General features: G+C 37.4%; 1 protein-coding gene across 1 annotated transcript; it reads left to right on the top strand.

Moving 5' to 3' along the window:
* Positions 1 to 6,191: 6,191 nt before the first annotated feature.
* On the top strand, positions 6,192 to 15,553 carry LOC148755714 (guanylate-binding protein 1-like). Its single transcript, XM_088791295.1, has 10 exons — positions 6,192 to 6,396; positions 7,289 to 7,416; positions 8,315 to 8,424; positions 8,695 to 8,891; positions 9,579 to 9,821; positions 10,656 to 10,936; positions 11,746 to 11,949; positions 12,753 to 12,855; positions 13,096 to 13,283; positions 14,395 to 15,553. Exons 1-10 carry the CDS (start codon positions 6,207 to 6,209, stop codon positions 14,506 to 14,508), a joined length of 1,758 nt encoding a protein of 585 aa, XP_088647421.1. The 5' UTR covers positions 6,192 to 6,206; the 3' UTR covers positions 14,509 to 15,553.
* The last annotated feature ends 980 nt before the right edge of the window (positions 15,554 to 16,533 follow it).

Here is a 16,533-nt window from a genome sequence, read left to right as displayed (position 1 = left end):
ATTCAGTCAAGAGGTAGAAGCAAGCCATGTCAACAGATGAACAAATAAAGAGGATGAGGTAAATACATACAATGGAACGTTACTCAGTCTTAAACAAAGGAAATCTTGTCACATGCCACAACATGAATTAACCATGAAGACATTATTTTAAGTGAAATAATCCAGTTACAAACAGACAAATACTTGACGATTCCACTTACATAAAGTATCTACAATAATGAAAATGAAAAAAACAGAAATTCAATAATGGTTGCCAAGAGTTGGGGTAGAAAGATTATGAGGAATTGTTCAGTGGACACAGAGTTTCTGATTTGCAAGAAAAAAAGCTCTAGAGATCTGTTGCACAACCATGTGAATATACTTAACATTTCAGTATATGTAATCTTATACCAAAATAGTTAAGATGGTAAATTTGATGTTACTTTTTTTTAAACTACAATTACACAGAAAGGAAAGAAAAATAATAATGCTATTAGTATACTTAATAAATAAAATTCTAAAAAGGGGTTTTAAATAAGTACAGCACTAATTCATACTCAAAAAATGAAAGCAATTAGCTAAAACTACTATCTATAAGTCAGTTTATATTTGTGGTTTTTTTAACATCAGGTTTATTTCTGAGAAACTAAGAGCTTGTTCTTGCTTTCATTTTCAACTGATATGTGTTTGATAAAAATGCTTTCAAGTTGTCCTTAAGTGACTCAAGATATTCCTTCCTTGTGAGAAAAAGAAGAGCCAGAAACTTAATTTATAAAAGGACCAATCAGGCTGTCATAGTTGGGAAAGATCTGCAGCATGAGAGTGTTTCAGTCTACTTTTGTAAACACAGAACCATGGAAGAGCCTAACTTGACCTGCCTTTTTTAACACACTGACACATCATCTGAGGAAATTCCAAATCAACCAACTATCAGGGCTTTGTGGCCCAATGAACTGCTATTAGAAAACCATTAAACGTCTTTAAACTGCATTTACTGATGAATAAAATGCAAATAACACCTACATTGTAAGCATGTGCTGAAGAATAAATTAAATGTAACGAATAACACCTGTCAGGAATGTAGAACCCCAGGGGAGCTTAGATTTCTTACAAGTTTGGTGATTGTGTCACCAGGGACCCAAGCACACATGGTTTAGACCCACACACTACACAGCAGAAAGCAATGGTAAACTGCTGCTGCATTTTCTTTTCCGGTTCTCTTTTTTTTCTCTCTCTGTCTTTTTCATTATACTGAACTGAATAAAATAAAATTGAACACTTTTATGCAAGTATCCAAGAAGAAATTGATCACACACCAACACAAGACATGCTGATAATATCAGTGACTGGCACAGAAAAACAGGAAGTAAAGCAGAATCAAATGGTGTGAAATTTGGACCAGGGGTCAGAAACGAAACAAGAGATCAGCTCATGAATTTCTGTGAAACAACTTGTCCATCACAAACACATGCTTCAGACAACCATACAGACGACTGTATATATACGTGGACATCACCAGATGGTCAATCTAGAAATCAGATAGACTACGTATGTAATTGGAAGCAGGAGACAGAGAAGCTGTATTCTCTCCCAGTTAATGTTTTAGGAAACACACACTGGATTATTAAGAAGTAAAGAGGCATTGTCTCTGTAACTAACTCTCAGTTCAGACAGACAAAGTAACAGGGTAAAATATCATTGGGCAGTTGGGGTAAATTTCCTCTACTATTTTTGGCCAAGTTTTTGAGGAATTGGTATTATTTCTTCTTTAAATGTTTGATAGAAATCACCCATGAAGCCATGTGGGCCTGAGCTTTTCTTGGTGGTAATTTTTAGTTAGTAATGCAATCTCTTTACTCATTACAAGTCTATTCAGATGAGCTATTTTTTCTTGAGACAGTTTCAGTAGTTTGTGTCTTTCTAGGAATTTTTAAAATTGGCATATAGTTGTTCATAATATTGCTTTATAATCCTTTTTATTTCTGTAACGTCAATACTAATGTCCCTTAATTACTTTCCTGATTTTAGTAATTTGAGTCTTGTGTCATTTTTTTTTTTTTTTTTTTGCCAAAAAAGTAGGAACTTCTTAGCTAAAAATTTGTTGACTTTGTTGGTCTTTTCAAAGAACCAGCTTTGGCTTTCATTGATTTTTTTCTATTTTTTATTTCATGAATTTCATGACATTTATTTACAAATATCTTTTAGTATTTTTTCCCTTCTGTTTGCTTTGGATTTAGTTTATTTTTCTTTTACCAGTATCCTAAGGTGAAAGGATATTAGTTTGAGATCAGTTGTTTTCTTATGGTTGCTATAGGGCTAACCTCATACGTGTGTATAGATATATGTATGTGTATATATATAACACATATGCATATATATGTGTTATATATATACATATAGTCTCAGAATATATCTCAAATTTATGCTAAATTCATCCTAGTGAGATGCAGAACTGATACTCCTATAACTATATTCCCTCTTTTCCCTTTTGTGCTATTATTCTTACATATATATTTCACATTATATCTATATATGTTACAACCCCAACAATATATTATAATTATTAATTTATAGAATTTTATGTCTTAAAGAAGCTGAAGGAGAAAGAATAAATTCATAGGGCTTGTTATATTAACTTTCTTACTTACAATTTCTGGTTCTCATTATTTATTCCTATGGGTTCAACTTAACATCTGGTGTCATATCTTTATTCCAACAAGCTTTGTGCCCATCTACCTCCTTTGTGCTGTTATTGTTAAATATGTTACATTTATATATGTTATAGGCCTGGCAACATAATATATACATATTATTGTATACAATTGCTTTTTAAATCAGTTAAGAAAGAAGAAATATGCATTTATACTGTCCTTTATTATTACATTATTCCCTTACCGATGCTCTTTGTTTTTCTTGGCAGATTTGTATTACCATTTGGAGTCACCAGCTTCCTTCCTGAAAACCTCCTTTTCGTATTTCATGTAAAGTCAATCTGCTAGCAATAAAGTTTCTTCAAGTCCTTAGGCTTGAACTTGCCCCACACTCTGATTCAAATAGGTATTTCTTTTGCAGAGAGCTTCAGAGCTCTCCGTGTTTATGGATTGCGTCTCTGTCTAGACAAAAGTCTCTGAGCCACTGCTCCGTCCCACTGGGCAGGGGTGGTAGTCACTGGTCTTTCCTACTTGCGTCTCCCAGCTTGGAAACTCCCCTACAAGTGGGTCAGAGTGAGGGTGATCAGGCCAGGTAATCTCAGCCTACCAATCTCAGCCTTCACTCTGCGCACTAACCAGGGATTTAGTCTCTGCCACTCAGTGTTGGAAAGGATGAGAAACACAGTGGCCTGCCCTTCCCCAGACCTTATTTCTCCCTGTAACAGGAGGGCGGAGGGAGCTACACCTTGTTGGCCATACCCACCAGGAGCAGGGCTTTTGTCACAGTGAAAAGTTGAGAAATCCTGTCAAATCCATGTACCCTCCTATTTGCACATCTACTGGAAATTCCTTGGATAGTTGTTGAGTCATTGCTTTGTATGCAGTGCTTTCAGTTTCACATTACACTAAATACTTTTAAGAAGGGAAGCTAAAGGAAGTCTGAAAACCCTGTGACATTAGGTGGGTGAAATAAAAGTTCTATCATCCGGTGAGAGACAGAGACGTAACAGAAACCACTCCAACCTAAACTGTGGAGAAAAAACAAGGTAAGAAGTCAATATATTTTCTCATTGAAGCACCTTTTTCTCCAGCTCTAAAGGACCTATAATCTAAGAAATGGAGCCCACGATAAGTTCAGGGCAGGAGTGGGAAGGGATTTATAAGGGCCAGTTAGTTTTCTAAATAACAATCAGAACGAAGATAGGTTGCAGCAGAGTACAATGTGAAACAAAATGTCAGATGAAATCCTGCTGTTACCAGGTGGCAGGCAGCACATCCCTAAATTTTCCTGCTGTACCTTCTGCAATTAGGCACCAGCAGACATGAGGCTAACCTAAGAGTTAGAAATGCATTAGGATTGTCTTTCTCTTTGCTGACATTGTCTGTGTTTGCTGGGAACACAGTGAAATTACCATTGTCTTTGGTGGAACTTGCTCCAGACTGATCTGACTGCAGTTAAGAAACTAAAAGGGCTACAGATATGTTATTTTTCAGGAGAAGGAAAGAATAGTGAGATGCGGTGTAAACAACCATCCGACACTGTTAAAGACAAAGAAATGCAAAGCTGAAACCCACGGTGAAAGATGAAGATTCATGAAAACACTATACTTTTTAATTGTACACATGAACTCTGTTTCAAAGTGGGTTTCTTTCTTTAGAAATAGCCCTGGTTCTGGTTGCCAGATGGGATGGGGGTTGGGGGCTGGTGAAAAAACGTGAAGGGATTCAGAAGTACAAATTGGTAGTTACAAAATAGTCACGAAGATGTAAAGTACAGCATAGGGTATATAGTCAAAATTTTGTAATAATTATGTAGAGTGCCAGGCGGGTACTAGACTAATCGGGTGGATCACTGCATAAATTATATGAATATCTGACCACTGTGCTGTACACCTGAAACTACTGTAATATTGTATGTCAACTGTAACTAAAAATTTAAAAATTAAAAAAGAAATAGCTCTGGTTTACTAAATTCCATTTCTTAGCCCCGTTCTCACCCCTTACAAGTAGACTCTGACCCCACTACTTTAATAAAGAGCTTTCTCTTTAAAGAATCTGCTGAGGTGCAACACTAAAGCTAACATTTTTGTTTGCCTTGACCTCTCTGCTCTCAGGCAGGTTTGTTCTTCCCTCTGGAAACTCTACCCCTCAATTCCTTGGCTTCCCATGAGCTTCATTCATCACCTCCTTGTCTGACAGCTTTCTTCTCTCCTTTCAGCTCCTCCACTCCTTTCCTTCCCACCCTTCTCCCCTTTTCTCTTCCCCTCCTCACCTCTTCTTCCTTCTCATCCTCCTCTACCAAATGGAAAAACAGAACAAAACAGAAAACCTAGAGGCGTATGGCTAGAAATATATTTTCCTTAAACAACCTCCTCTCTAGCTCTCCTGATTTGCCTTTTAATCCATATGTCATCGTCTTTTGTTCCCTTACACATACACATACACATATATATACACAAACATGATTTTTAGCAACATTCATTATTTGTAATTGTGCAGTCATACCCCCACTTAGTTGGAGGCTAATTTATTGTGAAGCTAAAGACATTTAAGTATCAGGGCCCCTTCCTTAAACAAGCTTGTACCAAGGCTTTGGAAGGGTCCCTAGCCATGTGTTTCACATGGTCAGATATTTTTATAAAATTTGCAAAAGCAAGTTATGTTGTTGGTTCTACTTCTGGAATGGCAGTGTAAAGAGTTCTGTGGAGTTCATTCCAGCACAATAAATGTAACTAGTGGGAAAAAACAGACACACACATTTTAAATCTTTACTTCCCAGCCAGCTTGGAAGTCTTGGGAAACTGTCAAAAGGGCATACATTTAAAATCTCTGGAAATTGTCAAAGGGGCATACATCAAATGGTGAAACACTTATTCATAAAAGTCTTTATTCATAGTAAGAATTTATGAATAAAAAAATAACTATTGAATTTCTTACCTATAACCAGGATGTAAAATACTCTCTGAACCCTATTCTATTTTCCATTTAATATCTAGTGTAAAATTTTTAATGAAAGTCCAAAAAGACAATTATCCATGATAAATTAAATGAAAGCTTTTGTTCATGAAAGGGGTCACATGTTGATAAGTCACTGTCATACCAATTATTTTAAATTTTTATTTCCATTACAGTGGATATACAATATTATATGAGTTTTAAGTTGTATAACATAGTGATTAGACATTTCTGTAACTTGCAATGTGATCAGCCTGATACATCTAGTACCCATCTGACACTATACATCATTATTACAATATCATTCACTATATTCCCTGTGCTGTATTTATATCCCCATCACTATTTTGTATCTATCAATTTGTACTTTTTTTTCAATTACAGTTGACATTCCAATATTTTTTACAGTGGGCTACTCTGATTATATTTCTGCAACTTTCTAAAATGATACAGATATTCCCCTCTATCACACTGTTGACACAAAACTTTTGGCCATGTTGAAGAATTTTATGACTCTGCCAACTGAATGCAAAATAACATGGTGGAAGTTCTTGATCTACTTAGACTGGAAATTCTAATTAATCCCATCTCCTCCCTTGCAGACAAGGTCACACCCTGGACATGGCCTCCCAGATCCACATGCCAGGCCCGATATGCCTCATTGAAAACACTAACGGGAAACTGGTGATTAATCCAGAAGCTCTGAAGATCCTGTCTGCCATTACAGACCCTCTTGTTGTGGTGGCTATTGTGGGTCTCTACCGCACAGGAAAATCCTACCTGATGAACAAGCTGGCTGGGAAGAAAAAGGGTGAGTGGCACCAGCAAAGCTCTGCTGAGTCCCTTGTGTCCACCCACCCTCCCAACTTTGAGTATGGTTTTGCAGAGAAAAAGTTAGAGATGGAAAACAATATTGTAAGCTAACTTTCAACACAGTTATGCTCTCATCTTCACTATGATCTGAAAGAGTCAACTCAATCTCTATTCCCACTTTGTCTTAGTTTCCCCTTTTAAAAGCATAAATTGTTCCTTTCCTAGCATTCTATGTTGTTGTTGTTTTTTGTGTTTTTTTTTTTACAGAAATCACCATATCTCTGCATTGTAAGGCTTCTTTATATATTCTGGATATCAATCCCTTATTAGATTCATGACTACCAAATATTTTCTCCCATTTCAAGGGTTACCTATTAAAATCTGTTGATAGTGTCCTTCCATGCACAAAAGTTTAATTTGAATTAAGTACAACGTATCTATTTTTTCTTTTGTTGTTTATACTTTTGGTGTCATATTCAAGAAATTATTGTCAAATACAATATCGTGAAGTTTCCCCTATGGTTTCTTCTGGGAGTTTTATAGTTTCTGCTCTTACATGTAGGTCTTTCATCTATTTTGGTTATTATTTGTAGAAGGAAAGTTTTTTGTCTTTCATCGTTTAGTGTTTTTTTGGCTGAAGGTTTTTCACGTATGGCCTTTATTGTGTTGAGTTAGTTTCTTTCTATTTCTAGTTTGTTGATTGTTTTTCATGAAAAGGTATTTTCATGTGTTGGATATTCTAATTTCTCTGTTTCTCTGATTGTAAGTAAGATGAATACTGATTGTGGTTTTGGTTCTCTCACTTAACGTTGATGATGTTAACTTTTATCTCAATTCCAGACCCATCCGCCATTAAACTCCACTCCCTTTTATCTCCACTCCCCCTGCAGGCTTCACTTTGGGCTCCACAGTGCAGTCTCACACCAAGGGAATCTGGATGTGGTGTGTGCCCCACCCCAGGAAGTCAAACCATACCCTAGTTCTGCTTGACACTGAGGGTCTGGGGGATGTAGAGAAGGTAAGTATTCAGGATTCAATTTTGGGACAAGCCCCTCGTCTCTGTATATTCTCTACACTATTTAATTTTTCTTCAAGTAAAAGCTTGCACTTAACCATAATATGTTTTTTTCACTTCTGTTTATATGCCATGAGACCAAGATTAGTAATCAGGGGTTAGGAAAATATTCATAAAGCAGAATCCTAGAAGAACATAATTGTCAGTAAATAGTATTTTACTTATTAGCAACGGGTCATATAACCTAAGTTAACCTAACCAGTTAACCCAGATGCATAAAGGTAGTAAAATAAAATCAATGCCATGAGTCTTAACCCCCAGAGAACTTTAGTTAAGGATTTAGGTTCTGAAGTCCTCTACTGTTGTTTTAAACTTAAACTCTGTCACTAACACAGAGGCCTGAGAGAATTATTTGACCTTTTTAACCTCAGCTTCCTGATCTGTAAAACAGTTGTAAACAATCTACATTTGCCTCATAGTATTGTTTTGAATGTTCATAAGTAATGGAAAGCGTTAGGGGTATAATAATTGCTCAATAAAATAGCTACAATTACACTCAATTTTGTGTAAAAACATAAAGAAATTTTTAAATTAAAATGATATTTAAGGCCTTAGAACGCCCACCAATCTTGACTGCTTGTTTTGCAATTATCTGCCAATGATCCTAAGAGGATCCGGTCAGAATTAGTATAAACCAAAAATACCAATCAGAAAGCGATTCAAAGTCCAAGTCCTACTAGCATTCATTATTGTTTCAAATGGTTTCCTCTTATAGGTCATTAATCTAAAGACAAAACAAAACAAAACAACGCTCTAAATTGGCATCCTTTTACTACTGATGATCTCAAAAGTGCCATGAGAATGAAACATAATCTTGTCCCAAATGTGTTCTCATTTCCAGGGTGACATCCAGAATGACTCCTGGATCTTTGCCCTGGCAATTCTCCTGAGCAGCACCTTCGTCTACAACAGCATGGGGACCATCAACCAGCAGGCCATGGACCAACTGCAGTATCCTTTCCGTGGTCCAGAACAACATCAAAGTCAGGACGGGGACTTGTATTCACACACCAGCTGCCTGAATGTGAATCCTGTTGAATGAAGCACAAAAAGAGAAAACATAAAAAATAACCAAGGGCAGGGGAAAGATCCTACGCACCTATTACAAAATTGACACTTGGGTTAGGAACAAAGGCAAAGAGAAGATTTTGAATATGTGGGACTAATATGGGATTTGGGTCACTGTTCTTTTACACCACTTTTCCTTAGTTTGCTACTCAGCTATGTGACAGAGCTGACAGATAGAATCAGGGCAAATCCCTCACCTGATGCAAGTGAGGTTGAGGACTCTGCTGCATTCCTGAGCTTCTTTCCAGACTTTGTGTGGACGCTGAGGGATTTCTCCCTAGACTTGGAAGCAGATGGACAACCCATCTCAGCAGACCAGTACCTAGAGATTTCACTCAAACTTAAGCAAGGTAGAGGGGACTTAGAATTGATTACTGAGAATGACAAAACACTAGAAACTATAATTTTTTATTTTTCTATGTAGTTTCCTTATATTTATAGTTTTCTGCTTCTTTTCAGCTGGCTATTACAAAAAATTAATGCTTGCTTAATATCAGAATTAATAGATTCGATTTTAAATTATCTTCTTCGCTGTTCTACGAACAAGTTTCTTTTTTCTTTCACCTTCTGTGTGCTATGATCAGATTGATTTTATCTCCCTGTTTAGGGCTTGTGATGGCTGTAATTAACCAAAGAACATGGAGAAGGACAGACACTTATTTAAAGAAAAATAGATTAAAGCATGAAGAGTGCACTAGTCAGTGGTTGGCAAACTATGGCCCACAGGTAAATGATGGCCAATCCAGCCTGCCAGCTGTCTTGTAAATAAGGTCTTATTGGACGAATGCTACGCACATTCATTTATACTAGGTTGGTGCAAAAGTCTTTGCAATTATTTTTAGCCTTTTAAACTGCAGTTACTTTTATACCAACCTACTAGATTGTCCCAGGCTGTTTCCATGCTACAGTAACAGAATTGAATACTTGGACAATAAACCACTGGCCTGCAAAGCCTAATATATTTCCTGTTTTGCCTTTTACAGAAAAAGCTTTCAAGCCCACTATATTAAGCAAATTCCTTTTTTATCTTCCTCCAGGTACCAGTGAGAAAGATAAAAATTTTAATCTGCCCCGACTCTGTATACGGAAGTTCTTCCCAAAGAAGAAATGCTTTATCTTCGATCGTCCCACTCACCGGAAGAAGCTAGGCCAGCTTGAGACACTGCATGATGATGAACTGGACTCCGAATTCGTGCAACAAGTTGCCGACTTCTGTTCCTACATCTTCAACAATTCCAAAACTAAAACTCTTTCAGGAGGCATCCAAGTCAACGGGCCTCGTGAGTCCTCTTCCCTGTCTTTAATTTAGCTCACTGTTAAGATTAAAGAAAGGTGGAAAACATCCACCTAGTTTCAGCTTTGGAAAATGCAAATCTAGGTGGCACCAACATTTCTAATAGATTTTATTAGTCAGATTTCTTGGGTGAGAAAAGGTAGGAAAGGCCAAAGAAAAAAGCTCTATTGCTTAAAATTGCCCTACTGAACTTGACCTGCACTGTCCAATAAGGTAGTTATTGGACAAGTGTGGCTATCTAAATTTAAATGTAGAGTGATTAAAATGAAAGAATATTTAAAATTCTGATGACACAGCTATATTTTAAGGGCTCATACCTACATGTGGCTAGTGGCTACCATACTGCATAGCACATAGAGAACACTTCCATCATCACAGAAAGTTCTCAGACGGTGCTCTGCTAGAATCAAAATAATGGAGGACTCCTTTTTATGTATTCCACAGATACTGATCAAATGCTTACTATGGGCTAGAACTGATGATAGAGACATAAATGACCGAGGTACAGTTCCTTTCTTAATGGTGCTTGGTTGTAAAATATATGCATTCAATAAACACAAGCCTATGGTATCTAGAACAGAGGTTCTCAGCCTATGATATGTACTCATATTACCCAAGAAATTGCCAAAGAGGAGGGTCCAATTCAGTTGACCTGGGGCAGAGGCTGCAAGTCTGCATTTCTAGCAAGCTTCCAGGTGCTGCTGAGCACACTGACGCCTTGAGGCAAATGAGTGGTGATCCACATTATCAGAATTACATAGAATGGAATGTTCCTCCTCCCACCTACAACAAGCATTATCATTTGTCCTCTGTTTTATAGGACTGGAGAGCCTGGTGCTGACCTATGTCAATGCCATCAGCTGTGGAGATCTGCCCTGCATGGAGAATGCAGTCCTGGCCTTGGCCCAGATCGAGAACTCGGCCGCAGTGAAAAAGGCCATTGCTCACTATGACCAGCAGATGGGGCAGAAGCTGCAGTTGCCCACTGACACCCTCCAGGAGCTTCTGGACCTGCACAGGGCCAGTGAGAAAGGGGCCATCGAAATCTTCCTCAAGAATTCCTTCAAAGATGTAGACCATTTATTTCAAAAGGAATTAGCGGTAAATTCTTTTTTCTCACGTTCGTATGGATTGGGGTCTTAGAAACCAAAGTACTACTAGAAAATTAAATGGGTATTTATTATGAGAGAAGAAATTCTTACTAGAACTCTAGAATGGTGAAAACCAGTCTTTGTTACTATCATAATAAGAAGAACCAATATTATTATGATCAACTCAAAGTTTTGAAACATTTTATCTTTCATGAATAAACTAATAATCGTGTCTATAATTTAATTAAATGCATATAAGTAACAACCAGAGCTTCTAATCATATTACGTGCTTGCTGTTATCAGACTGATTTAATATTTTAGCCAAGAGCAAAGAAATATGTAGTCTTAGTTATCTTGTGCAGGCTTATATTGAGGCACATTTATTCCATATGCAAGCATTGGTCTAATTTGAAAAACAGAAGTTTATTTCTAAAGGTGTGTTTAGAGATCTAGAGACTTTGGTGCTGACCTGTGTCAATGCCATCAGCAGTGGGGACTTGCCCTGCATGGAGAATGCAGTCCTGGCCTGGGCCCAGGTTGAGAACTCGGCATCAATGCAAAAGGGCATTGCCCACTCTGACCAGCAGATGGGTAGCATAAATGCCAGCATAAAGCTAGCAATCTCTCCTCTGAAATTCGCCTCCAAGGAGAAAGTCAGGATCAGGAGGAAGGATATTGTCCTGCTGATGTGCCTGTAAGTTTTTCTAGGTGTCATAGACTTTAGTTTTTGAGAAGCCTTTCCAAAAAATTCTGAGGTCCAGCTAACATCTTCTCTCTATTCTTTTTACTTTCTATTTTCACATTAAAGGCTGAGCTAGAAAAAAAAACGAGATGACTTTTGTAAACAGAATATGAAAGCATCATCAGATCGTTGCTCAGCTCTACTTGAGGATATCTTCACTCCTCTGGAGGAAAGTATAAAGCAAGGGATTTATTCTAAACCAGGAGGGTATCATATTTTCATCAAGAAGACACAAGAGCTGAAGAATAAGTACCTTCAGGAACCCAGGAAGGGAGTACAGGTAACCAAGATTCATCTGTTGATTGTGGGAGGCTGTTGACATTCCTTCTTGAAATACCAATGTGACCAAGTGCAATTGGACACAGATATGCACACAGAGGTACAGTTACAGGACTGACAGCATTAGCGTTTTCATTTAATAAACATGTACAAAGAGCCTATTATACCAGATATGTACAGCCTATGTGCTCATCCAAGAGAGTGCAATCAATGAACAGTTGGATTATAAAGGGGATTATCAGATTTAATCACTAGGTTGTTATTGTAATCCACTATTACAGCTGGATCTTTATGTTGCAAGGGACAGAAACATAATGATGGTCGCTTAATCAAAAATGGTAATTCATCATTTTAGGCTTCAAACTTGCTATAAGGATAGCTGGATCCAAGACTTGAGAGAATGCCATCACCTGCCTTTCTGTCTGTTTCTCCCCTCAACCCCACACTTCCCTCCCTCCTCTTCTTCCTCCACCTCTTTGCCTCCTTTTCTCCACGATGGCCTCATTATCCAGCATGCTCACCCCATATGGGACCATAACACCAACAAGCCCCAAAATTAGAGCCCCCAGGCTAAAAGCACAGAGACTATCCATGTAGATCTATATCAGTCTCTTATAAAGAATTCTGCTTTGTAAGGTGCCATGCTTGGCCAGTCTGGAGCATGTGCCCACCCCATGGTGGGATTTTGGCCACCAGACACACCAGGGCCAAGAGGGACAATTCTTACAGGAGAAGATGGTGTGCAAACAGGAATAGTGCTTACAGCCATTTCCTATTACTAATTGCATTTTCTCCGGGTCCTAGGCTGAAGAAATTCTTCAGGCATACTTGAAGTCCAAGGAGTCTATATGTGATGCAATTCTGCAGACAGACCAGACTCTCACAGAAAAGGAAAAGGAGATTGAAGGTGAGAAGCGAGTCAAGAGACTAGATAGCCTCAAAAACTCTTAAAAGTTTAAATAAGTTGGCTGGGTGAATCTGGGGTCTTAAACTCGAGCAAGATGAGCAAAGATGCCTTTTACCAGCTGAAGTCAGTTCTGAGTAGGGCATATGCAGTTGGCAACAATAATGGCAGGTAAGCATACCAAGAATAAAGAAGCAATGTGGTAAACAACATAACTTTTTCTGTTTCTTTGCTTCTTGACAGTGCAACGTGTGAAGGCTGAATCTGCAGAGGCTGCAGCAAAAATGTTGGAGGAAATGCAAACAAAGAATCAGCAAATGATGGAACAGAAAGAAAAGAGTCATCAGGAACATGTGAAACAATTGACTGAGAAGACGGAGAGATTCCAGTTAATGGCAGAACAAGAGAGGATTCTCGATCTTAAACTTCGGGTATTGAATTGCATCACCTTGATGTTTCTCTCTGTCTGTTTTCTCCACTTTCCCTGATCTCTTAGGTGGCAATAACACGAAACCCAGAAGGAACTTGCTTACCCACTTACCTTTTCAATCCCTGTCTGCCCCTGACTTGGCCCCTGCCTATGTCTGGTTATTCAAATATTTTATTTGTATTTCTATCACATCCAGTCTTTTATCAGTATATCTTTCAATCAATGGTAGCTATTATCTGCTAGGTGTTATAAAAAATGTCTTATCTGTATTTCTTGCCTAGTATTATATGAAGCAAGAACTGGCATGTCCCTATTAGTTAAGAGAAGAAACAGAGTTTCAGAAAAGATTAAATAACTTCTACAGCTTGATAAAATATTTGGGCTGTCTTCACCACTTAGAGGGATCCACAGTGGTTGTTCTTTCTGTCTATGACTTTAGCTCTAAGAGAACCTTTATGAACAGAAAGACTCCCTAACTCTCAGCCTGCTATTTTGCCTGTTTTCTGTGCCCTACTCCCAGTTTGTGTTGAGTTGGGAATTATGTGCAGAAATCCAATATGGACAGTCTGGGGCCCTGATTTCTTTACCTATATTCTTCTACGTCTGTCAACAAACTGTGGAGTCTTAAGTCGAATTCCCTGATCTAAAATTCAGACACTTCATTCGACTTTGAGAATTATTTATTCCTGTGTTATGTTTTATACACATAAAACAGCGAGAGAGACTGTGTGTGTGTGTGTACGCGCGCGCACCTGTGTGTGTGTGTGTGTGTGGAAAAGTCTATGATGTGCAAATAAGATTTGAAAACAAACAAATGATTAAGATTGCCCACAAAGGCTGTGTAGAATTCATGGGAGAAGAGATCATGACTTGTAATTTAGATTCATTACTATATCAGGAGGCATAAGCCCCAAATCTTTCTTAGCTAAAGGAGACTCAGGAAAAATAATCACAGAGCTCAGATGCCCAAGAGAAAGTATAATGAAAATTAGTGATAGAGCAAATTTCAAGAAGAAATTAAATACTAAAAATCTATGTGGAAACTATATTGAGGTTAAAGATTTACTTACTGCTTGGTGTAATTTATTTACTCTCTATTTGTCCCTTTTTAGGAACAGGCCCTTTTACAAAAAGAAGGATTCATGAATGAAAGCAGACAACTTAATAATGAGATACAGAATCTCAAGTTGGAGATGGAAAGACAGAAGAAATGCACTATAATGTAAAGAGTTAAAGAATAGAGCTTTCCTGGTCACCCTTTAATTCAAGCCACAACTCAAACAGAATTTGGAAAATAGCCACTACACTTGATAATAATTAGGTCTTGCATTTTTATAACATCAAAAATTTGCAAATACATGCAGTATTGTAATTGAAATTATGTCCATCTTCCTAAGAATGTGTCAATGATGTAACAAGGATGCCTTTCACCTCTGTTACCCACACAGGAGGTATCACGAGTTGGTACCACTCAGGAGAAGCTTATTCTCCCAGTTGACCACCAGCAGACAAATGGATACTGAGCAAAGCCTTAGGTAAAAGACTTGAGACATAGCTGGGCATCAGTCTGGCCCAGTGTACAATAGGTTCCAATGTCAGGGACAACCATCCTACCTTCTTAGTGAAGACATGTACAGTTTTCTCTTGTATCAAGACCCCACAGTCTGTGATCAATGATGTGACTCCTAGGCCCTGAGAATAGACGATGCTCACTGATGAAGTCCAAGCTAAAGCCAACCACCTTACATAGCAATCTAACACCGCTACAGAATTTCCAAAGGAGGATGGAAGAAATCATTAGCATGAGTAAAAGTTGGCTCATAAATAAATGGGCTAAAGAAGGAAACTTTCTCTTCTTCCTTGATTCACCCAGATTATAAATTTTTATAGGACACTTTAGAACTTTAGCTGTCACTGGACTAAACATAGTAATACGATGACAAATTTTTATTGTGTATTTGTAGCAATATGTAGTTTGCAAAGATAATGTGTTAGAAAATGAAGCTAACTTAGTCATTAGATTGTTTGTAATCCCAATCTTTAGCATATTTTTTCCCCATTTCTTAACATTCATACTTGAAAGCCTGCTGATTTTCCCAAAGAGAACATGGATTGTTTTTAACATTTTTTAAGCAATAAAATAATGCCCTTGGTATTACTTAGTTTGTGTAGAGTTTATCCCAACTCTCAAAACTCCTAGGCAACTGGATGATGTTTCTTAAAGTGATTAAGAATTATTTTCAAACTTGAAATAAAATATACTTCACTAGGCTTTTTATTTCTGTTATGTTTGTTTGTTTTTCAGTTTCTCTCCAAAATATAAGGTTTTAGTCTTCATAGCAATGCTTAGCTAACTTCTATAAAAAAACAAACAACCAAAAAAAAACCCCAGATAGTAACTATTCATGGCTTTGTGGGCCACACAGTCTCTCTCTCAGCTATTCAGTTCTGCCATGTAGTGCAAAAGCAGTCATAGACAATACATAAATAAACGGCCATGGATGTGTTCAAACAGGTGAACAAACAGGTATATGTACAATATTACATCTAACAGAAGCAGAAACACATTCTTTTCATATAAACATGGAACATTCTCCAGAATAGATCATAGGTTAGGTAAACCACATACAGTCTTAATAAATTTAAGGATTGAAATCATAGCAAGTGTCTTTTTCTACCACAGTAGTACATTTGATGGTACATGTATGCATTGGTTTATTTCTGCCTACTTGATTCTGTTCCATTACTCTATATGTCAAGCTTTAGTATCATACTGTTTTAATTACTGTAGTTTTGTAACATATTTTGAAATCAGAAGAGTGATGCTCCAGCTCCAGCTTTATTTTCCTTTCTCCAGATTGCCTTGACTGTTCTGGAACTTTCATGGTTTCAAAAGAATTTTAGAATAATTTTTTCCTATTTCTGTATAAAAGGCCACTGGGATGTTGTATTGAATCTGTAAGTTCATTTGATTGGTATGTATATTTAAAAACCATTAAGTCTTCCAGCCCATGGAATTGGGTATGGAATGTCTTTCCATTCATTTTGTCTTCTTTGATTTATTACATCAGTGTCTTATAATTTTCACTGTACGAATCTTTCACCTCCTTGGTTGTTTATTCCTAAGAATTTTACCACTTGATGATATTGTAAATGGGATTGTTTCCTTAATTTCCTCTTTGGACTGTTCATTGTTAGTGTATAGAAATGCAAGTAAGTTTTGTATATTGCTTTTGTATCCTGTAACTTTG

The sequence above is a fragment of the Rhinolophus sinicus genome, chromosome 14 (genome assembly GCF_057876585.1).
Source record: "Rhinolophus sinicus isolate RSI-liver-muscle chromosome 14, RSI-T2T, whole genome shotgun sequence".
Classification (NCBI taxonomy): Eukaryota; Metazoa; Chordata; class Mammalia; order Chiroptera; family Rhinolophidae; genus Rhinolophus; species Rhinolophus sinicus.
This window is presented reverse-complemented; position numbering and strand designations above follow the sequence as displayed.